At 44.4% G+C, this 25,024-nt stretch overlaps 1 protein-coding gene across 1 annotated transcript; it reads left to right on the forward strand.

The window, feature by feature from the left end:
• The first annotated feature begins 426 nt into the window (after positions 1-426).
• TMEM272 (transmembrane protein 272) lies at positions 427-23,657 on the forward strand. The gene is made up of 5 exons (XM_071738679.1): positions 427-675; positions 3,872-3,950; positions 11,665-11,724; positions 19,200-19,282; positions 21,689-23,657. The coding sequence occupies exons 2-5, from the start codon at positions 3,893-3,895 to the stop codon at positions 22,049-22,051; spliced, it is 564 nt and encodes a 187-aa protein (XP_071594780.1). The 5' UTR covers positions 427-675; positions 3,872-3,892; the 3' UTR covers positions 22,052-23,657.
• The last annotated feature ends 1,367 nt before the right edge of the window (positions 23,658-25,024 follow it).

Raw genomic sequence — 25,024 nt, forward strand, 5'->3', positions numbered from 1 at the left:
TGGTTTGACAGGGAGTGACAGGGTTTGACAGGGTGACACAAGATGTATAAACTACCCAAAGCTTAATGACATATCTGTGGCTGTCTGCAAAGAGCTCTATCAACAGCATCAATAGGAAGTGGTAGAATAAGAAGGTGGAGGGGGGGGGGAAATTGAACGAAGAATGACCCAAGTACTCACCACTCACTACTGATTTCAGAATTATTCTTTTTTTTTCCCTAAAGTGAAACACTTTGTGAAAGACATTTCTTTTTTTTTTTCTCCCCCCCCCTTCCCTTTCCCCTTCAGTACAGTCACAGATGTGTGGGGTTCTTTGCTTCCCCCTGCTGACACCCTGGAACGGTGCAGGGTGGGCTGTGGCTCCAGCCAGCCGTGGGAGTGGGGAAACTAATGAGGGTGGGCTCTGCCAACAAGCCCTCCCGCATCCCACAGCTCCCACCCTGCTGCTGCTGGGAGGTGTGCGAGCAGGAGGACAGGAGGAATAAAAGCAACCGAGCCCCCCCTCTGCACCCCATCTCCCACAGAAAGGGTCCTGGGGATCCAAGCACAGCTCAGAGGTCCCACTGGAGAGAACTCTCTCAGGCAGCTTTCACTGAGGGCTGGAGTTTGTGGTTCCTCTGCTGAGTCTCTCCCAGGCGAGCAGGTGAACATCTCTGGCACCTACGGAACTCTCAGGTAAGAGCAATTTGCTGGGAAGTGGGTGATGTGCCAGGATAAAAGCCAGCATGGGGCTTTGTGGTTTGTTAGGAAGGAATTGGATCTAGAAGAGGACTTTGCTCTGAATATTTCAGAAAAATAGAAAGAAACCATTCCCTCTAGCAGTCTTTAGAAAAGACACTTTGCTTGGGAGGGGCTTGCTGATCCATGTGCACCCAGTGTGTCCCAGCAGGACCTCCTGGCAGCTGGGAACTGCTGGGTGGGAACTGGAGCCTTTGGAAGCCCCAGTGGCTCTGCCTGCCGTGTTCATCAGTGGGAGAGGGCAGAGCTCAGTTTGAAAAGACTGGACAGGGTAGGACAAGAGTGGAAGTGGCTCTTGTCTGGGCTTGTGTGTGGTGGGGCCAGTGTGAAGCTGCCTTTTGGCTTCACCATGGGTCAGGGATGCACCAGTCAATCAGTGGTCCTCTTCTTTTGACTCCTGCTACCTGGGGGAGTAGAGGGATGTTGTGGCTCTGCTGTGGCTGAGTTTCAACCTACCACCCCAAAAAACAGCTGTGTGTATAGATCCCAGCCTTCTGCAAAGGGCTCAGGAACTTTTCCCCCCTTTGTTGGCCCTTGTAACACAAGAGCAGGTCCCTTCATCTAGGGAAATGACCCCAAGGAAGGACTAAGGGGAAGAGGTCCAGAAGTTGGCTTAGGTCTTTAACTCTTTTTTTTTTACTTGTGTCTGTTTTCCATTTTGCACATGGCTTTCCAACTCACCAAAGAGGGAGCAGGCATTGTGTGGCAGGACATCTGCCTCTGCCTGCCACCAGTCTCCATGCTGCACCACTTGCAGTGTCCTGGGAGTTTCAGCAAACAATTCCCCATTTCATCTGGGAAACTGTTCCACAGTTGCCTGGCTGCTGAGTTGCACTTTAGCACCCTCATGCACAAGAAAATATTCACCTTTAACACCCTTCTGCAGGGTATTAGCTAGGGGAAAGGGGCAACACCTATTTATCCAGCAAACATAAGAATTTCTCTGGGGGATTTTTCCTGTAGGAGTCAAAGCAAATGTCTGAGGAAGGACTGAAACGATCACCTGGTGGTTATGTGTGCTGTGTCCTTTTTGGAACACATTTTGTGTACAGCCATCATTAATTTGCTTTCTCTCACCCATTAAAACTGCACAGAGCCTTGATTCACAGTCATTTCTGGGCTCCATCACTAGATGGTGACATGCTCCCAGATACTGAGTTCTCCTTCAGTTAGTCTTTTTTCCTTTAGTCTAAAATAACAGCAAATTTAGACAAAACATATGGTTTACCATCTACTTATGGAAATACATCACTCCCAGCCACACACAGTTCTGCTCAAGATAATTTGGTATTCAACCATTTTTTAACATGGCATTGGTTTTGTTAACATTATATGTGTAAGAATTACTGCTATAAAAGTAATTCTAGACACGAACATTTAATATGTAACAACTAATATTACTGATCTCTACGTGATTTAGAACACACTTGTCAGCAGCCAGCATTATTCTCAAATTGAATGTCTGTTTGTACCCTTTCTAGGCACAAATCTGCACCTGAAGTTTTTAAATTAATGTTTTTAAAATGTTATAAATTAATGTGTCATTTGGTTGCAGGAACTATTAGTTTCCTTTCCTCCTTCCTGTTTTCTCTTTGGAGCTGGACTAAGATGATCTTTAATTTCCCTTCCAACCCAACTCATTCTGTGATTTTATGAGCACACACCAGTGCTTATCCCCTCCCTTAAAATATTAGTCAATAGCTGCAGCCCAAAGGCACAGTATGTGCTCTTCTGAGGAAGGTCTGGTGGCTGGAATGAGAAGTATGCACTCCCCAGAGATCAGGAACTCATGTACAATCTCCATTCCAGTCCACTGCTCAATACTGATGGAGATGTTCGCTGTGATTTGGAAGGCTTATAACAGCAGTAACCACCCATCAAATGAGGTTTGTGGCACAGTGTGAAAATGAGGGCTGAAGGAGAGCTGGATGAGACCTAAAATTCATGAGACACCCAAACTGATGATGCAGACTTGAAACCTGAATATATATGTTGGTGGTCAGATGCTACATACAAGTGTCTCAGTAGTCCCTAGTAGAGTTTGGGCAAGGTTGGGTTCAGCATTGCATGATGATATGTCACCTCAGAGCAAAATAAGGCTAAACTTAAAATATTGCTCATTAATCATCAGAAATTTTAGAGGGGCTAATCTGTGGTATGTGCAAAATTGCTGCTTCCCCCATTCCAGTCTCCTCTGCACACACCTTCATCTATCACACAATTGGTGTTAGGTCTGTGCTGGTCCTGGCCAGAGGCTCAGGCTTGGAGGTTGTGTGTGTGTGTGTGTGTGTGTGTGTGTGTGTGTGTGTGTGAGCTTTCCACACTCCCATTGATGCTGGATGCTACTTAACCATCTGTTGCTGTCTGCTGCTCAGCCCTTGGATGCCTGGCTGCTTGCTCATTCCTCACCCCACCTCATAAAAATTCTTCTTTACAAAGAGTTACTTTCTAATCCAGCTACTTTTTAATCAAAGGCACGTTGTTCTGGGCTCCCTGTGGTCTGCAGTTTTTTATCCTAAATTCCTCTTCAGAATATTCCTCGATCTTAAAACTCTTTTCACCCTCTCTCCTCCCCTATTCTTTAATTAATTTTTTGTTAACTAAATAATTTTTGCAGAGGTTTGCAAACCTTACCTGTTTTACTGGGTCAAATACTGTTTCATAGTCAAATACTTTATCCTGCCCCAATCCTAATCAAAGTCATGGAATAACAGAATCATTGGAGTTGGAAGGAAACTCTAGAGATCATCTGGTCCAACCACCCTGCTAAAGCAGGATTACCCACAACACATTAAACATGGTTGCATCCAGGCACATTTTGAATGTCTCTAGAGAAAGAGACTCCACATCCTCAAGTCACAACAGAACCTTTTACAGTTTTTAGGGAGACAGCATTAATACTTCTCCTCCAGCCTTCCTGTGACCCCAAAGCTCTCACATCACCAAAAGGGAAGCCCAAAGCTGCTGGAAGTCATACCTGGCTCTGGCTGATGGCTAATCTCTGAATTTGTGGATGCTTTGAGTTTTTTGAGGGTAGTGAAAGCCTGCTGAAGTGTGTAAGTGACTCCAAGTCAAGACATTTAGTATGTTAAAGACTTTTCTTGTAACCATATTAATTTCTGTATCCCCACAGACACCCCTAAGGCTCTTCACAATGACTGCAGGCCTGGAGAAAGCCTGCCACCGGTGCATATCTAAAATTGCCAGCAATGGTAAGGCACTTCTGGTAGTAATTGCCTCTGTCTTTAAATACTCCTGTTGCTATGCCAGGTGTATAAAGTAATGAAGTAGATACCAAGCCCTGCCTGAATCTTCCACTGAAGTTTCCCCTTCTTCCTACCTTTCTGAGATATTTCCTTCCCTATACAATTCTCTGCTGGAGCAGACAGTAGTAGCTCTACCCTGACAGCATCTGCCTGCTGCAGTATTTGGATCAGAGCAGGGGACTGTAACATTTCAAACAAATACAAACTCCACCAAATACCTAAATATGGCCTGCAGCAGAAAAGCTAAGCAATAAAATCTGTTTCTCTCCTGTTTCAAGTCGTACCTTGTAGCCCAGCAGAAGTATCTGCAGGGAAAGCTTCCTGGTAAAGAGCATCACAGCCAGGCTGAGAACAAACTCCCCTGTGAGCAATTCCTGTGAAGCAAAGATGCTGCCAGTCTGTGTGCTGGCATGAAGCTGGGGATAGAGAATTGTCAGGATGAGCCCTCCTTTCACACTGGCCACTGGAGGAGCAGGTAGCCCTCATTAAGCACCCATGTCTTGTGGGTGGGAGGCACTGGTTATCTGAATTGTTCAGCCTGGAGAAGAGAAGGCTGCAGGGAGACCTTATAGCAGCCTTCTAATTGCCTAAACTTCCAACCCTGGCAGTGTTCAAGGCCAGGTTGGATGGGGCTTTGAGCCACCTGGTCTAGTGGGAGGTGTCCCTGCCCATGGCAGGGGGGCTGGAACTGGATGATCTTTCAGGTCCCTTCCAACCCAATCCATTCTGTGATTCTCTGAATTTAGCTCTTCTGCACAACAGCCTGGGCTCCCTCAGTCTTTAAAGCAACAATTTCATCCCACCCACAGTGGAGGATTCGGAGGGGTGTAAGGAGCTGACAGCTCCCAGGTTGGGTGACCAGGCTGGTTCTTGCTCTCTGAGCACCAGGGAAGCAGGAAAGTCACCTGTGCCGGGGGCCCTGCAAGCTGCCCAAAGAGGCACAGGGGAAATAAGCATCAGGGATGGGTTTATGTAAGACCAGGGAAGCAGTGTTGTTGGCAGGAGGTTAAAATCCAAGGATTTTAAAGCAGCTTTCTCCTGCTGACGGCATTGCCTTTTCACTCGGAGCTGAAAGTGCTTTTCACTTTCAGTTCTAGGCAGCAGCAATTTCTAATTCCACTCAAATACAGAAGAAGAAAACTCCTTGACCACTCACCATAATTGATACTTCACCCACTCTAATTGCTGTATTTGCCAGTCTAGGACTGTTACCTTGGAGTCTTTTGTATTCATGCATTTGGCTTCACTTGAAAGGCTCTCAAAGTTCAGAATGGACTTTTATTCATGATGAAGCCCCTTAACTCCTTGCTGTCTCACAACCCTTCAGAGAAAAGCAAGCCAGGGGGACAGACACCCCATGGGTGAATATCACAGCAAAAAAAGGGCAAATGTAGTATTTCCTCTGATTTTTGGTCCTACCAGTTGCAAGCAAAATGTCACTGTTCCCTGTTGGTATTAGAATGCCACTGGGACTTTAGTGATGCCAAAAAATTAATGAACTTTCTGCCTTTTTTTTTTTTTTTTAAAGACTGGGAGTAGTTCTGATCTCATCTATGCTCTCTTTCACCAGGAGCATCCTCTCGGGTACCTGCAAAGTTACCCATGAGTAAGGTAACTCAGAGATACCATTCCAGGAAACCCATTACCTTTAGTTTTTCATTATATTTAGGTTGAAAATCAGCTCAACTTCAGCTATGGATCAGCAAGTGAATTCACAATTGATTTTCTGTTCCTTAAAATGCAAACCCTTCTGAAGCATAGTGGCACTCAATTTCACTTTTTCTCATTATTCTGTGTATATTTTTCAGGGCATTTCACCACAGCCCCACATTTGTATCCATGGTCTCTTGATATCTAAATGACTCTGAAGAGTCAAGCTACCTGTGCAGCAATTTAAGCTCAGAACATTAGGGCAACATTTAATAAACAGACAGAAAAAAAAAAAAAAAAAAAAGGCTGATTCACTACCCTAGGTCTACTGCAAAGTAAACAGTGCTTCTATGTGGAATGTCTAAATCTTGTCTAAGAAGTAAATCTGGAAATTATCACAGAATCACAGAATTGTTAAGGCTGGACAAGACTTCTGAGATCATTAAGTCCACCCCATGACCTAACACCACCTACGCTGGCTAGACCATGGCACTAAGTGCCACATCCAGCTTTTCCTTAAACACCTCCAGGGATAGTGACTCCACCTCCATTCCAATGCCTGATCAACCTTTCTGTGAGGTCATGCTTCCTGATATCCAACCTAAACCTTCCCTGGCACAGCTTCAGGCTGTGCCCTCTCATCCCATCTCTCGTTGTGTGGGAGAAGAGCCCAACCCTTACCTGACTACAATCTCTTTTCAGGGTGTTGTAGAGAGTGATAAGGTCCCCTCTGAGACTCCTCTTCTCCAGGCTGAACAGCCCCAGCTCCCTCAGCCTCTCCCTGTAAGACTTTCCTCCTGGTCCCTTCACAGCCTCGTTGCTCTCCTCTGGACCCACTCTAGCACCTCAATATCTTTCTTCAAGTGCTGGGCCCAGAACTCACAAGGGGTCAAATGTAGAACCTGGACCATCTGTATTTCAGTAGCTGGAGGCACAGCAGAAGCCATTCTGCAATACTGATTAACACCCAAAGTACCTCCCCATCTTGAAGGTTCCCAGGTCACTGGCACTTCTTTCTTCTCCACCATTTCTGATGAAAGTGGCACTGCTGGTGTCAGAGCTGGAACCTGGAATTTAAATTTTAGGTGTTGTGATGCTGGCACAGCTTATCTGAATATCAAAGTGCTATTCCACAGTAACACAGCCTTGTCTGAGCAAATTGTGGTGGCAGGTGGCAAACAGCTCAGGGCCCTGAGATTGGATTTTGTCTGCAATCAGTTTTATCACATTTCCCCTGATTCCTAGGGTGGCTTTGCCCTGGGAGTAGAGACCTCCATGGGGATGGCTGATCTTCACACTGAGCCAGCTAGCTGTTGAGTATCTTGTTAGGTCAAGGGACTAAACATATTTTTTAAATTAACTAATGAATTAATTCCTGCAATTTGTCCCAAGAGGCTATTCCATCAGTTTATCTCCTTGCTGTGAGTAGTCTCATAGACAAAGCAATCTTTGTTTCTGCTCAAGCTCACCTCATATCTCTACCTTCCCAACTCTTTGGATCACTCACAGGTCCTCTGTGGACTGCACAAACCTTGCTGTTATTTTCTCTTATTGGGCTGTTGGCTATCCAGGCTGAACAGAGGTAATGCTTTTCCTTCAAAGTCAGTTCATTCAAGTTTCTTCAACATATCTTCTCTGATGTAGTGACATTCTCCTGCCACTCAAAAGCCCAGAAAGACACACAGTATCCACACCTACCAAAGCCATGGACAGTGTCCTGCCTGGTCTATAAAACAGATGCCCTTGCTGGGGCTGGCTCCCTGGAATGGTCCACTGAGATTTGCTCTGCCACTGCAGCACCCACCCACCCTGCATCCTTTCCTTTCTCCACATCCCTATCAATACTTCAGGGGATGCCCGAGAAGGAATAAAAGACGGATTAAAATATCTGCTATCTTTCTGCACTCCATCCTGTGGTACTGTCAGTGTCCATGCTGCTATACAGCACACTGTGACCCTGACTGAGCTTAATGCACTGCCATCTGCATCTGGCTCTGGGCATGATTCATCCTGGGGTCAGGCCAACTGACCTGAATTTGCTCGAATCCAGACAGCTGAGAGTCAGTCCCCTTCAGATCAGCATTCCCAGGGGGTGTCCAAAGGGGGTACTGTGACTTTACACTCAGACTTCTGCTCCTCAGCTTGTCCATGCAGATAAATCCAGGGGTAGCTGCAGAATTTGTTTGGAAGCTGGGAGCAACTCTTAAAAAAATAAATTTTTTTCCCCCTTTTTTATCAGTTGTGGCAAAAACCTGCCAGGCTGTAGGACAAACAGTGTTTGTGAGTGATGGCTAATGTACACAACACTTCATTTATTACTGTATTTACTATCAAAGAGCTTGTCACACTGAGCAGGTTGCACTCCAGCAATATTAACATACTACCTAAGCAGAGTGGGTAGGTTGAGATTTATACTCATAAATCACTTCTGAAAATACCCTGAAGGCTCTTACTCAAAAAGTCTTACTCTATCTTCAAAGTAAATATAGAGTACTGGAATTGATTTGAAATCTTCAAGTGGTTGGAAAAATCATGGCAGCAAAACAATATCTGAGGAGCCCAACTGGTGTCACCTCCAATTTTGCCTCCAGAGCTGTCTCACACCCAGAGGACAACTCACCTGCTGCATGCCCTGAGGCCAGGCACATAACTGGGGATGGAGAACAAGGGAGTAGCAGAGGTAGAGGAGGAGAGCTCTGGTACAGGGGAATTGTTACAGAGGATGTGAAGAAGGAGAGAACATGGTGTACAGCCATAATGGTAATGGTGATTTCAAGTTCTTTTACTTTTGTCTTGTGGAAGAGTGTGGGGAGACCATGGCAGGAGTAATTCAGCTAAACAGCAGTTTTATTGCAGTTACCCCTCCTGTTGGGCAGGAGATACAAAATCCGTGCCCACCCATCTGATTTTTGTGCCCACAGATTTCAAGGAATGTGCAAGATACACTTCCACTCCCTTCCCTCTTCCTCTGTTGACATGAGCTCTTCCCTTCACCCATTTCTGAATTTGCTCACTAATGCCTCCCAAAGCAGGAATTCACTGGTGCCAAACACAGAATAGCTGCCCCACCACCCACTGCCTGATGCCCTGACACCAGCTTGCTGGGGGAGATGGCTTCCTGGGATATGGAGCAATCCCTCCCTCCACCGTGATTTCAGAGACTACCAGCCCTTGTTTTCTACATTATCTAGGAATGGGTCCAGGGGTTCTCTGACCAGTATTTAAGTTGGTGATATCACCAACTTTAAAACATCACAAGCACCAAACATGAAACTGCCCAGAGAGCAGTATCCTCTCTGCAGAGCTGTGCTAGCCAGCAGTAAATACCATTTTCTTGAGCAATTTGTCTTTGAACCAGAACGGGGCAGCACAGCCCAGATAAATTCAGGCAAAGAGTGTGTGTAGCCCAACTGAGCAGCATTTCTGTGAAAACCCCACATATTTTGGGGAAACCAGTCTATAGTGCTCCTAGCAGCTTTGAGAGCTGCTGCAGAACCCTGCCAGTTGTGTAGTCAATTGTTGAGAGTCTCGTTTTGTTAAGCATGGATCTGGAAACCTTCCCAGACTCTGCATCTGCCCCTCCAATTCGAGACCTAAGAGGCTGTAGCTGAATGGGGAGATAATGAGTAAATATATTCCCATCAACTGCTTTGGGAGGGGAATTAATGAGCCATTATCTTTCTCTCTTGAGCTCCTCGTCGTCCCTACCTCCCATTTCTCCCCTCCAAAATCAAGCTGTTGGGTAGATGCTAGACACAAGCAAACACAGATGCCCCTGTGCCAGCTGCACAGCCCCACAAATACGTGGCCTCCCCCAAGTCTTCCACAGAGCTTATCACAGCATCCTTCCCCGGGGGTCACAGACCACACACCTCATGATTAAGAAATTACACAGTGCCTTCTCCTTCCAGGCTCCTGAGTACTTGCCCATGCAGCCAGGGCAGAAACAGGAGGTGGCTGTGAAAGCACAGGGAGGGGGGTGATGCTGCTCCCAGATCTGTGCAGTGATGACAGGACTTCTGGCAACACCAGGCAGCCAACACAGCTCCTGCAGGCATAAAGTGCACTCATTTGGATACCAGATAAATGAGTTGCCCAGGCTGTGGGTACTATTTTCAGGTGATGTTCATGGGTGTGTTTTGGAAGCCCAACTCAGCTACAATAGCATCGCTTCTGAATATGAAAATAGCAGCCTAGATAATATAACAGTGAGAGGACCTAGCATGAAATGTGACATGTGGTGACAAGGGAGGCTCTAGGCTGAGTTGTTCTAATGAGGGGTTGTCAGTGTTTGAAAGAGCTTAGTCAAGTGTAGGACACTATTCAAACAGAGGAAGAATTTCTGTACTGTGAAGCATTCAAGAGATAGAAGAGCCTCAGCAAAAATGTGTGTGTGTAAGAGAAAGATCGGCTGGTGGGGAGAGGGAGAGGGGGTGGCACAAAGGAACAGAAGTGCTTTCTTCAGCTCAAACTATCCTCAGTCTCTATCAATTCATAGAGATAACGAACATGCTACTTCTGAGAGAGAAAGATGTCTCTCTGAAGCATTGAAGTGTAAGATCCTTGCTCTCTGCAGAGAAAGCACGAGCAGCATGTGGGGGATGGTGTGTTCCCATGAAAAATGTCTGCAAGTCACAAAGCCTGGTGGGTCTGCCCTGAATTTTGATGCAGCTCCTGTGTCCTCAGTTTCTCCTTCCGTAAAATGGAGGCAATGATGCTTCCCTTTTTCTCTAAGGCACCCTGAGGGTGACACTCTGGCAGCACTGCAGCTTGCCAGTGGCACTGTACACGGGGTGCTGGCAGTGTCCCCGCTCCTGTGCGGCAAGGAGGACACAATCCACCTTGCAGTTGCAGTTCTCTGGCACAGGGAACCGCCTGACACACTTTGCCTGGGGAAGGGCTGGTCCCAAACCTACCCTGAATGCTGCTTGCTCCAAGATTTTTTTTTCATAAGCCTCCCAGGAGACATCGTTTCTTATCTATGCACCTCCTCAGCCCCTCTGCAATCTATGGACACCTCCTCTTGCCACCCATTTGCCTCCTTAGGCATCTACTTGCAGATTGAACCATTTCCAACAGTGCTCTGCAGGGATGCTCACCACAGACTGTCCTCGTTCTGTTTTACTCTCATTTTGCAGGGCAGCTTTTCACTATAATATTGCCAGGCGTTCATGATTAGGCACAGAGGTGACAGCTCTTGTAAGGCAGGCTTCTCATACTGCTCTTGACACTGTTGTTTCTCACTTTCTGCAAAGGTAAGCATCAATCCTCTGGCTGTGCTGGGAAAATATCAGGGCTCAGATACACTGGCAACACTCTGGGGAGTAATTAAGCACCTCAGATCCTCTCATCTTTGGGAACAGTCTATGAGCATCCCCAGGAGTATCCTTCCACTCAACTTCAGCTGATCAGTGACACGTCCCCTGCCTTGCAGTGGGGCTGCTGCCTTTGTGTTCATGAGCCGAGCTGGGAGTTAGACCAGCCAGAAACTATTCAGATCTGCAATAAAGACAGTTCATTTAGCTGTCAGTGAAAACTGGGTGGAATAGCATTAAAATTGCTATTTCCTTAGCAAACAGACATGGTTCAGCAGTTGCCATGGATTAGCTGGTGCAAAGTTACTTGTTACTCTACAGTCACCTGGCAGTGTCCCTGGAGCTGATGCAGGCGAGGGAGCAGTGGTTAAGTCCTTGCCCTTGCAGTAAGATAGCTAGAAGTAGCAGCAACAAAAGCAGCTTGTGTCTGTCATTATTCTTCCACTGACAGAAGGACTAACTGTGTATGAGCTAAAAAATGGAAGCTTGACCTCTGGGGGAGTGATAAACCACTTGGTGGTCCCATCATCTCTAATGCTGCACCATAAGCATGCTATTTGCACTCCACTGACTGCACTGCATTTCTTGTTGCACAGCTTCATGGGTCAAAAGCATCTGTAAAGCATTGGGTGGAACTCCAGCTCTCTTAACTTCAGGGAGCCCCAATAACACTGTTTTTCTTTTCTCTTCCACAGCATTCCTTATATTTGGGCTTCTTGCTTTCCTTGCCTTACCACTGTCCATGACATTTACAGGTAAGCTGGCTACTAAAGCAATCTAAAAATACAAACTTAGTGGCAACATGTGGCAGGCTACCACATCTTGTAGGAGAGAAAGAAGTTGGAGAACTTAACAGTTAAACTGGTGGGTTGGTATTTTAGCTTCAGACAGAATCACAGCCCACACAGCATGGTGGAGAGTACACAGGGCTTGAATTTGGACCCTATTTGTCTTAAATACTCCTCCCAGTGTGTCTCACCTCAATACAGGGTAGGAGGCAGGGTACTTGGAGACCTTACCAATACATTTATTATACCCCACAATGTTTGAGTTTCTTTAAATTTAACCATAACTCTGAAACTTCTGCTTGTGTGTTGCCTGGTTTTGGATGCACTTTCCATAATTTATTTTTAACATGAAGCTGCTGGCGTGCCTCTGATCAATTTTAACTCACTTTTTTACTGGTTTATTTACTTCAGCTCAGTTGCTGCTTAGGCTACCATCACCTGGCAAAGGGCTGTGGATGTTTTGGCTCTGTCTGTGGGAGGAAGCTCAGAATCTGACATGAGAATATTTAATTAATCAGGATACCTCTGTATGGACTGCACTCCAAAAATCTTAGGAAGTGTAGGGATGGAAGGGAAGCAGTTTGCTATATATCCACCAAAAGTGAGATTTGTTTTTTGGCTGGTCTGTCCCTGTCTACCCCCCAAAGGCTGGATTTGTGAGAAGCATTTCAAGATCAAATATTTAAGAAAAGAAAGGAAAATCCTTTGAGCTGCAGAATTTTGTACATTTTTAAACTACGTAAGGCTCTTCTTTTCTTTCTTAAGAATCACCTTTTCCTCATCATTAACACAGATTTTTCTTGTTTTAAAAAGAAAACAAGAACCCCCCCCCTCGAGAAACATTGGTAGAGCCACCAGGCCACCTCCCCTTTCAGACAGGCTTGCATGCTTACAGCATCCCTGACAGATGTCTGACTTGCCCTTGCTCAAGGAAATTCCAGAGCTTCCCAAGAAGCCTATTTCAGCTTTTTATTGCTCTCACAGACAAAATATTTTTCACCACATCCAACCTAAATCTTCCCTGTGGCAAATTAAACAGATTACAGCCTGTCCTACACACCATGGTCACAAAGACAGATTGGTCACTGTCCGACTCAAGACAAACTTTGAAGTGTTCCAAGGCTGCTATTATAACCCCACTCCATCTTTTTTTTTTTTTTCTTTTTCCTCGGAGATCTCAAAAATCTGCTTCTTTGAACCTGGCATCACAGGTCAATGTTTCTGTAGCTCTTGTTTTTTGACATTTTTGCCTCCTTCCTTTGGCCTCTGGCCAGTGTAACTATTTTTTCCCTGTGGAAAAAAAAAAAACATAAAAAAAGAATAAAAAAAAAAAGGAAAAAAGAAAGAAAAAAAAAAGTAAGAAGACCAAACACAGGACTCCAGGTGAGACCTGAGAAATGAGCAGTGCAGAATAATTAACTCCTCTGTTTAACATGCAGGATTCCTGTAAACATACCTCAGAATGAAAGATGCTCTCTCTGCACCAATTCATTGGTTCCAATTTAGTTTATGGTGCATTGTAAGACCAGATGGGTTTTGGCAGTGCTGCTCCCTATCAGACATTTCTCCTTTTCTATTAACACTGAAATTTTCTCTCCTATATGCAGTGTTGAGCTTTATCAGCTGTCATCTCATAGGTTTTTTAATGTCTTTTTCTGGTGTATTCAGATCACTTTGAATTCTAAGTCTTGTCCTCGACAGCCCTTACAATCAATCCAGATGGGTGTCCTTATGAAGTTGTTCACCTTCTGCCTCATTATTCATGAAAGATGGTGCAAATGAACTCCACATGCAGATGCTGTGGGCAAGAGGCATCACACCTAGATTTGGACTGTACACATATGGAACCAAAGTTAAGTGCTGTGTGTGTAGCCCTGGGAGCCAGTTCAGAGAAATGGGCATTTTTGGCAGTGAAAGTCCCATATCATCTTTTAGATGCCTGTATTGAGATGAGATCATAGAATCATAGAATCATAGAATTGGCTGGGTTGGAAGGGACCTCAGAGATCATCAAGTCCAACCCTTGATCCACTACCGCTGCAGTTCCCAGCCCATGGCACTGAGTGCCACATCCAGTCTCTTTTTAAATATCTCCAGGGATGGAAAATCCACCACTTCCCTGGGCAGCCCATTCCAATGTCTGATCACCCTCTCTGTAAAGAAATTCTTTCTAATGTCCAATGATTTTGAGGGAGTCAGGACAGATAGCCTATTGGCATCTATAGATGGCCAAACCCAGAAAAAAAGTGTTCAGCTGAAGGTTGGTGCTGCTTCCTTGATCTGGGACCTGGTGAGTACCAGTGATGACTGGTAGGATTCTAATTAGGACACCCTAATTAGGAATTAGGGAGTTCTAATGAAGGATTAAGGAGCAATTAAGAAGTAGAGAGATGGACTGAGCTGTTACATCTCAACTTTTAGGCTCTTATGCTTGTCCATGACTTAAAATTGCTATTTATCCCATAAGAGGATTTTAGCTTTAGCTTTTCCCCAGGCTGAATACTCCTGAGAAGTGGAACAGGGGTGGGAAGGTATAATTCAAAGTGTGGTACAGATTGCATGCATATTGACAGCCTTCTGGAAAGGAATCCAGGGCTGGCATCTGACCACTTGTAAACATAATTTCCAAGGAATATTTCATCATATCTTTAAGATCAGTGAGAAGTGCAAATTGTTATGGGAAGACAGTAGGCTGGAGCTCTGGGTATCAGAGCCTTTTTTTTCCCCCAGTTTACTGAAATTAAGAGATAATGTCACTGTAATATAATGTTGTCAGAGGGTATTGGTTTCCTGCAGCTACATACCTGCAATGGCAATTTTAGGAAAATACAATGTCAAGGAAAATGCAGATATTTACTATCCAAGCAAAAGCCTCTGATGTTCTGTTACTGTGATCTTGGAGAATAATGTGTTGATGTGCCTCTACTGATTCTGGCTCCTGCTTTTTTTCAGAGAAAAACTGTGAGATATTTTCAAATGTTAACAAATAAACGACAACAACATTTGTTAAAACTCAGAGATGGATAAATGGTAGCCCCAGTAATAACATTAGGTAGTAACATTATGCACTTTTATAATTTGGTAGTTCTGTAAATCACAGCATAAGTTAAGATCCATGTAAAGGACTACAGCAATTTTTCCAGGTTCCAGACTTGTGACAACATTTAAGCCACAGATTGTTTAGCAGCTTTTTAACTTTTACTGATAGAGATGTTCCCTTTTTTTTTTTTCACTAACCACTCCAAAAATAGAGAGAGCTATGGAAGAACCTCATTGAGTTGTTCTGAGAATTGTTTTTAGTTTCTGGGACAGTGAAGGATTGCTCCCAATAACACATTCCTGTACATTGTCCAGACTACCTTCATACACAGTGTTCTCCAGGGGTAGCTAAATCACATTTGAAAGCTGATGACATAGTTTTTTTAATAGACAGCCAAAATTCTCCCCTGATCAAATTTAAACCAGTACTATTCCTCATGCTCATATCTACACCAAATAATTCCTCAGCTCTCAAGTGCTCCCGTTATCTGAAGCCTGTTCTCATACTCTGTACCTTTACATGGGAGCTAGTCTTGTTCTTTAACAGTTCTTGTTAACATGATTTTTCCTTGCATTTTAGTCCTTCAGCCACTCACAATTACTGTGGGTTTCCTCATTTGCTGATATGCTTTCTGAAAAAACAATGCCCAGAAGCAATTTAAGATAAATCTTCTGCAGCACCTAGAACCTAGTGTAAAGCCCATTGCCCAGAGCCCAGATGAGGTCTGCTCTAAGTGATGGCAGCAGCAGTCACCCAAAACACAGCCTGGCATGTTCTGTCCTCTGCCTCCTATTACAAGAGAAGATGGGGAGCAGGTACCAGACCCCAGATAATCCTTGCTCTGCAGGAGCCCTCGTTTACCTTGTGATGCACTTCAGCCATTTGCAGCTACCTGTAGCTACCTGAGAAGACCAAGGCAACTAAAATGAGGCCAATGCTGTACTGGCTTCCATTCATTTCATGGATAATCAGAGTCACAAGAACACTTGGGTGTAGTGATCCATTGTGGGCCATGCCACAACACTGCCCACACTGCTGTCCTTAGGGAAAGTCACATCCTGAGTGCTCATGAGTGCTCTTTCTGCTTCGCTGGATTTTGTGTCCTGGAGTGTTGTTCTGTGGTACCCAGGAGGTAAAATGTGCAAGTACCTCTGCTTCTCCAAGCCTCTCCTCTCTTACTCTCCTTTGAAAAAAAAAAAAAGAAAAGTTGTTCTGATCTTGCAAAGGTTGCTGGCTTATTCATTTGGACTCATGTACTGATCTATCCAGTGGTCAGGTTCTATTGCTCTTCACTCTAAACCAATGATTGCTCTTGTTTGCAAGGAACCTTGGACTAGAAGCAGAGCTTTGATCTGTTGAGGCCACACCTCGAGTCCTGTGTCCAGTTCTGGGCCCCTCAGTTCAGGAAGGATATCGAGGTCCTGGAGCAGGTCCAAAGGAGGGCAACCAGGCTGGTGAAGGGACTCAAGCACAGATCCTATGGGGAGAGGCTGAGGGAGCTGGGGCTGTTCAGCCTGGAGAAGAGGAGGCTCAGAGGAGACCTCATCACTCTCTACAACTCCCTGAAAGGAGGGGGTAGCCAGGAGGGGGTTGGTCTCTTTTCCCAGGCAACTCTCAGCAAGACAAGAGGGCACGGTCTCAAGTTGTGCCAGGGGAGGTTTAGGTTGGACATTAGAAAGAATTTCTTTACAGAGAGGGTGATCAGACATTGGAATGGGCTGCCCCGGGAAGTAGTGGATTCTCCATCCCTGGAGATATTTAAAAAGAGACTGGATGTGGCACTCAGTGCCATGGGCTGGGAACTGCAGCGGTAGTGGATCAAGGGCTGAACTTGATGATCTCTGAGGTCCCTTCCAACCCAGCCAATTCTATGATTCTATGATTCCACCATTTAGAGTCAAGGGAAAACATCCATGATGCTCATGGGAAAGGAAAGCTAGCACTGATGCTCTCCTACTAGTTTTGTAGGAGGATCAGACAAGTGCTATGTGTGAATTGATTGGCACATGATGTGTGTGCCTAGATTTTACTGTAACAAATTATCAGTTCCCATCTGTCAACAGTAGGTCCATATTTCCCATGTGCCCATAGTGCTGTATTTTTAAAGTTACTACAGTATTACCCCCTTTATTTCCTTTTCTACTGTCATATCTGCCTGCAACAGTCTCCCAGAAACTACAGAGTACCACTGCCTGTCATTCAAACCCATCCCAAGACTGACTGCTCTCATGATACATTTCTGAAAGGACTCCATAATATATTTATCAGGGAAATGAAGTCATAGCTCTGCAAAAAAACCAAACCAAACCAAAACACAAAACACCTGGCATGTTTTCTTGATCATTATTTTTTTGGCCTCAAATCAAAATCACAGTGATATACTGGAAACAGCAATTGCCTAGGTTCCTAAACTGAAATATATTCCCTGAGATCCCTGGCCAGCTGCTTTTGTGGTAGGCTATTACAGAGCCAAGGACCCTGGAAACCCTGGCAGCTGCTGTCTGAAAATGATACAATTTTTGACCATTCCCCTATAGCCCACCTCTGTAAAGCTGGGAGTTTGAGTAGGTCTCAGTGTTACATATTGGAAAAAATGAAAAAAAAATAAATTACAGCCTTGAAATAGGGGACAAAACAGGAGAGAGCCCAAACTCACCTACATCCAGCCCTTTTCAATTAGAAGGCTGGTAATAAATACTTTGTGTAGAAGAGTCCACTGAACTCCATAGCCCTTACACACAGCAGATCACAAAACACTGCCCTGTATCCTTTTTTATGTTTTTTAATTTTTTTTTTATGGTTGGAAAGGACCTCCAAAGCACTGAATCCATCAACCCAGAAAAAAACACCATGCCCACTAGAGCATGTGCTATAGGGCCATGTATATGTATTTTTTGAACCACTACAAGCAATGTAAGATCTGTAGTAAGCAAGCACAATCCAGAAAACTTGTATTATACTACACAAGTATTGCAGGAGGGGTTCAGGACATCAGCAATGATCTGGATGAGCAATAGCAGTGGATGTGGTGGGCAAATTAACAAGATGAAAAGAACTGCAGCTACAGAAGAAGGAAAAAAATCCAACAAAACAATCCTACTTCTTTCCTGATTCTTCCTGTCTGGTGTAGTTCTAAACAGAAGGCAAGAGGTACCCTCTGAGAGATGTTTATAGCACTAAGATCAGCAGATTGCTTCCAGTATCCTTCATCTAGAGAACCCCAACTACTCAGAGAGAAGGCAAAATTTTCTGCTTCAAAATGACTTACATGACAAGTAGAATACAGAAAATCCTTTCTGTCATCTGCAACTGACCAGTGGAAGCACTGAAACACGGGATCAATAACAACAGAATTATAGTGTAAGGAACTGTTTAAAATTTATTAAAGATACCACTGGGTAGGAGACTTGGGCAGGGGATTCATCTCAGCTACCTTTAGATGCCTACACCTGGCCGTCCAGATTCTTTGTATAGCCACAGAGAGAAAGAGGAACTGCCAGGGCCCAACTCATCTGACCTATTTTAAATGCCCATCTTCAGACGAGATGAATTTAATTTTACAAGTCTCTATTTCTCCCTATTGACTACAAAGACTCTAGGAAACTAGTTCAGATATGGATGCCTGCATTGCAGACATCTATATTTGGACAGATGAGTCTCACTGCCACAGACCTGGATCACAAGCTTCAGTGTCTATTGCCAGCAACATCCTTACACTGCCATACACTGTCTTCCTGAAAACTTACTCAGCTCTCTCTTCCTTGCAGTAGATTTGAAGGTTGCCAGGATCCTTGGTGCCATAACAACCAATGCTGTTAGCTAGCCTCCAGCAACCAAAACAGCCTGGAAAATAAGAGCTTCTGTGGTTCTCTGTCAGGTGCCTGGGGAGCTAAAATGGTTTCAGGAGCTCCTATGGGGTCTCGAGCTTCAGGGCATCTGACTCAAGAACATCTCACACACAAGTGACAGTGAGGAGGAAGGCCATGAGAGAAGCTTATCACAAAAACTTCTTTTCACAAATGGTTTTGATTTTCAATGGATTTTTAACTGCTGATGAAAATTTCCTGTCCAGCTCAGTCAATTGTTCATTTATCAAAGATGCAGTGGCTGAAGCTTATGACCTGTGTACGTGGTTCAGATCTGTAATCCCAGAACAGCAGCAATGCTGGTGTTACCTTTGTTCTCTCTCTCCCTTCTCCTGCCTTTTGCTTGTCCATGATCCTCACTCCTGTGGTGGAAGATGCAAACCCCATTTAATTTGGCCCCCATTTCAATACACACTGGAAATAGTTTTTTGGTCAAAGGACTATATTTCACTCACAGCATCTTTAATTTTCACTCTACAGCTTGTTGCACTCTTTGAACATTGAGATAACAAATGTTATTAATTTTTGCTGTTCAGGAATGAAGTTTTTGGAAGATTGCCCAGTTCAGCCACTAATTCCATTATATCTGTTGGTGGGTGGTGTGATTGGCAGCTTAAAGGTAATGTGCTTCCTACGTGTGAAAAATATTCTGTGTGACTAGACTTTGACTTGCTAGTTAAGACACCATGATGGCTCCAGACAGCCATGTGCATGCAGTGCTGAAGAGAGATAGCTGGATTGTATTGCTTTTGTTCCAGCACCTAAAGCACCTGTCAGTCAAGTGAGACACTGATGAGTTCATTCAGCACTGTCCCACACACCGTGGTGTGACTTTCTCCCACATCACAGCATCTGTGCCACCATTCCCACTGGAGGAAATTCCCACTGCATTCCCACTGCATAACATGGATGCCTGGGGTAAATAGGGTGCTATTTCCACAGCAGTCCTCCAAACCTTCCAGATGTTTCTCCTTCATTTTCAGACATGCGGGCTGAACAAAAAGTGAAGTCACTCTCCTAGCTTTGGGAACACTATAAAACTATAGGTGTTTGTGCATAGTCCTTCACAAGTTCAGTTCACTCCCACTCTGACCTGGCCAGAAGCAATGACTATGCAGCAGCATGACTCTCTTCCAGAGAAAATACATCCTTGCCTCACAGCAGGGTTTATTAATCCAGACACAGCAATTTCTAGCCACAGCTACCTGTCTTCCAGGGGACTGTGCTCACTTACGTATTTGCTGAGCCAGAGCCTGGCTGCTTGACAAGTAGAGACACCCCCGTGTCCATGTCACACCCCAGTCACTATAAATCTGTAAATCTGCATTGACTGCAGGGTAAAGCATTGCCCTGTTCTGAGTCTCTTTGCAGACTGCTAACCGTGGGCACAAAGAGTGCTTGTCACAACAGACTGCAGAGCTACTCTCAGGCTTCTCAACAGGATTAAGCAAAACTGGTTTTTGCTTTCCCAGTGACATTCCTGCCAAAGGAAGGATAAGGGGCAGAGCTGAAGGGAAAGCTTTGGAATCACACTGCTGGGGCATGAAGGACTGAGGACAGCAAGTCAGCAAGCGGTGCTGCTGAAGGCAGTGTCTGTACTGGTAGCACTGTCTGTCCTGCACAGCTAATGGGGACAGCTGCAGCCTGGCACCCAGCCTGCCCTCCCAGGAGATGGGAACTGCTAGAGCAGATAGAATAGACCCGGTGGGTTGTGGTCTAATATTTCAGTACAGGCAGCCTGTACTTTGAAAGGGAACCTGGCATTCTCCAACTTGACAGCACTGCATGTTGCAGCCAGCAGCCACTGCAGCTCTGTTCCCCCCTGATAATGTTTCTAGCCCCTTTTCTTTGCCTGGCTTGAAAGAAGGGTGAAAGAATACTCCCCTGCTCTCCTTCACAGTGGTAACCAGACCACAGTACATCACTGGGATATGAATCGTCCCCCCGAGGACCTTTGGTCAGTAAATAAGTAAATGGAGAAAAAGAAAAGTGCTTAATCTTGTTATAAGGAATTTGCTGTTATAAGGAATTTGCCGTGCTATGAGTTCTACTGGAAATGCTTAGTCACTAAATCACACCAGTGGACTTATCTGTATAATCAAAGGTTCATCTAGTAATAGTTCAGAAAAGATTGGAGTAGAATTAAAGGAAATTTTCACGACAATGCATTGAAGCTTTCATCAAAACTGTTACCTTTTTCTTAGCTATTTCACACTTAAATTCAGCTTTTCTCACCCTAAGTAAGACTGTAAGTCCTAGCACCAACATAGGCAAACAAAGGGTGTTTCTACTGGGTATCTCACATTCACTGGTAGACTTGTCCAAAGCAGCTGAGCATCTTCTGAGGTGAACATTTATTTTAGGGCAGAATCATGACACAGAGGAGGCATAAGCCCACCTGGTCAGTGGGTCTGAGGATTCCCCATGGGGACCTGGGGGTTGACCTGAAGGTCTGTGCAGTTCATTGGCTTTGAGGTAAGCTCAGCATGTAGGCAGCTGCTTCTGCTCAAGCTTCACCAAGCTCAACCATGGCAGACAAGCATTGGTTTTGATAAAGTCAGAGAAGATGGGATTTAGGTTGAAGTCTAGATCCTTCAGAATTTTATTTGAACTGATTCTCCCACATAGCCGTGGAAAATGGACTTAGGAGAGACAAGCCCACCCACTAGAAGGCAGGAAATACCCTACTTAAGTTACTTAGCAGTTACTCTAATCTGTTCTTAAAAGTCTCCAGCGTGGGAGCTGATGCCATCCCCCTACACCCTATCTGTTCTCATGCCTTTCCATCAGTACCACTGACAAGTTTTTTCCAGTCCCTGGCCTAAATCTCACTGGCAAATAAACTGTAGTGGGGAAATGCATTATTTTCCAGATGTATCTGCCTCATCCATGGCTTCTCAGCTTTCTATTACTTTATTTTCCAACACCCAATTTTAATTTGGCCAAAAGGCTGGCAGTGTTTAGAAGGTGTCCAGAATTCCCACAGCTTATTTGCTTGTTCCTTTTCTCCTCCCAACACTTCCAGGTGACTCTCCTGCTGTATGACTCCACCAGGATGAGGCAGCTGCTTTCCAAGTCTGTTGTGATTGATGATGATGATGACGATGAATATCCCTGGAGGCAGAATGCTCACAAGTACTACATCCACCTGACCCTCAGCCTTTTCCTCTTTCTCTGGTTCATTCTTGGGAACTACTGGGTTTTTTCTGTGTACTTGCCAAATTTCATTCCACCTTTCCATCAGCCTCAGGATTATTGTGACAAAACCTTGTACATTTTTGCTGTTGGTGTTCTCATTGTTAGCCACACTGTTCTCTTTCTCCTTATCTTTTGTAGCTGCTGTGTATACTGTTTTTCCAGGCAAAGATACTCTTCTGAGGAAGACTAAATGCCACATAAAAAAAAAGCCCCAGATGTTTGGGAAAGAGTGTACGACAAAGAACAGGCAATAATTCACCCCTGTGTGCATCTTTGTTGTACTATTTATATGTATGATAGCAGTCAACTGCAAGAGGAAATTGTAAAACACAGTGCCATCTGGAAATAGCTAAGCTGGAGTACAGCACAGCCAATGTAAAATTGCTGCTACAGATGCCAGGGCACACTTTTGCTAACTTCTACATCCCTGCTTTTAACTCTTGGATATTCTGTCTGGAGTAAGGTCTTGCAGATGGCAAACTCCTCAAAATCAGATCCCCCTACAGTCGTTTTGGCATAGTAAATCTTTGCCTAGAAGAGTAGCCACATTGTCCCTTCTACTGGGATCTGAACCTCTCTGTAGCCTTGCTGAGGTCACTGTCCCTGCATTACAGAGGAGGGAGCCGAGACAAAGATGAAGAGCTGTGTTCAGGTCACCTGGCATGTCACATGGACTTTGACAGTAACTAAGATGCTCCCTAGAGAGCTACTCAGGCCACTGTCAGACCAGCCAGGAAGCAGCTATGATAGCCATACAGGCATGTGCAAAAAGCAGCCTGGATATGGCCCCCAGGTTTCTTCTGAACTTGGATTAGAAAGCATCCATTATCCAATTTTGGTGCTAAAACGGTCTGAATATATCCATCTATATCCAATACATCCAAATTGAAGCAAAACTGCTTTGCAAGTCTTCAGCAGAACAAGGAACTGAGCTACTGTGTGTCAGATCAGTGCTTCAACCAGGGCTCAGCATTCCTCAGTCTGGGTAGATTACTTTTCCCCATTTTTTCTGTAACAGTAATTTGTCAATAGCACATGAATGCAAATATGGTTCTCAAACCATTGTGATCAAATTCATAGAAAATCTATTGATGTTATGTTGGTATTTTTAATATAAAATATTATAAGACATAGGCAAGGATGTGAGAATTTCAGGGGGATATGTTAATTTCTGCAGTTCTCTGGTTGTGATGTGTGAGTCCAATTTTTTCACCATGGTGTTGTACATATGAAAAACTATAATTGATGGAGAGATGTAACCCAAACAGCTTTTAAGTCAAAAGCACCAGCATGCACAGAGACAGTTGTTTTGTGACATGTAATGGAAGAAGCCCATAACTGGTTCTGGTAGATTGTTTTTTCACTCGTTGATGAATGCAGTGTAAAGTGCTCTTTCTGCTTTTGCTTTTGTACACTTTTGTGAAAATGGTAAGAATGGGAGGGCTGCCCTCTATACAAGCACAAGGGTGGCCCCAGGCACAGGAAGAGGATGTGTGTTTGGGGCTTTTTTTCTGTTAAAACACACACAACTGAAAACTATGTTTTGGAGAAACCTGAAAGTTATACTATGTCTGTGGAAAGGTGAGATCTGTAAAAGAACTTCAACAATATCCCACAGCTGAACAGGCTCTGCTCAACCATCCTTCCTGGGACAGAGTAATATCTGTGGGAAACACCTGTCTTCAACCATGAACATTTATATAAAGGACAACTGTATGGGTAACCAAGGGTATGTTTGGTCTATAAAGATTTTAATTCAGGCCCTGCGTGTAAGAATTGTTTATTAAAAAAAATAACTTGAGAAAGAAGGTAGGATAAAGGGTGAAAGAATCTGGCAAGAGGGCAGCCAGGAGGTAGAATAAAGGGTGTAGCACTCCTCTGCTCTACAGCAGCCACTCAGGAGAAGTCACAGTCGGGCTGTCTCCGCTCAGAAATCCATGGAATGGGAATTACTCACACTGCTGCCTAACTTAGGCCATTCATGGTTGTATGCAGGGAAATACAACCAATGGGAATCTTTACTTGTAGGACTCAGGTTGTGCCTGGGAGAAATCACAGGCTGTGTTTTCCCACAAGCTGCTCCACCCCATGCTCTCCACTGCCTCTCTAAAGGTTCTACATAGTTCTGAAACTGCTGCCAATGGTGGAATGTTAGAATTCCTTCCCACCCTGAACACTTCACTGGCTCAGAACTTGGGCTCCTGGATTGTAGTGTTCAGCTCTGAACTGATCCAAGTGATTTTCCCTTGAGGGGAGAGCATCTTTCATTCATAAGATGCTGAAGTATTTAAGAAATTGCCCATCAGCAGACATAACTCCACCCATTACTCAAATGCAACAAAACAGCTGTTTACCATGAACATGATGTTTATCATGAGCTGTTTGCACATGAACTTCACCCAAAAGCTTGGAACAGGCATAAAAAAAGAAAATTATACTCATTTGATAATGCAAAAGAAATTTAACAGGAAAGTAGCTACACACTCTCCATCCACAGGACTCCAGTAGAAACTCCCCTGTCCTTGCAAAATGCTGCTAGAATCATTCTTGATCACAAAGAATCAAGGGCTCATATTCCTGATTAAGTGTGAATTAACTCCCGTGTCACTGTGCATCCAGTGACCTTGCAGCAAGTGATGATGTGTTCACTCCTATCTGAGCAGATACGAGGTGATTTTAGTTCAGCCTGAAAGAGAAGAGATGCAAGCTAAGTCTCACTGCCTGCTTTTTTTGCCTGCCTGTGTGAGCTTAGTTACAGCAGCTCCAGCAGATGTGCAATAATTTATCAAATTCCAGCCACACAATGGCAAGCCTGAGGCCCATGTCTCACTCATGGCAGCCTAAGACTGACTGATTCTCTACAGACTGCCAAGAAGGCTTTAGATATGAGAATCCAGTGCACTCACAGACATCTTGGGAAAGTGCTGTCAGATCACAGGGCTGTGTTCAGTACCTGGATGGAACAAACACAGAATGACAGAGGAGTTATTAATGAAGCATAAGGCATTTGTGAAGTATTTCAAAGGTATATAGAGGAAACATAAAGCTTTCTTAGGACTGGGAGAGGGAAGTATTGATAATATTTACCTTTACTTGTGTACATCAATAACCTATGGCAAGTGTGAGCATCAACACCTCCAAAACTGTTGGAGCCATCAATTTT

The sequence above is a fragment of the Heliangelus exortis genome, chromosome 1 (assembly GCF_036169615.1).
Source record: "Heliangelus exortis chromosome 1, bHelExo1.hap1, whole genome shotgun sequence".
Taxonomy (NCBI): Eukaryota; Metazoa; Chordata; class Aves; order Apodiformes; family Trochilidae; genus Heliangelus; species Heliangelus exortis.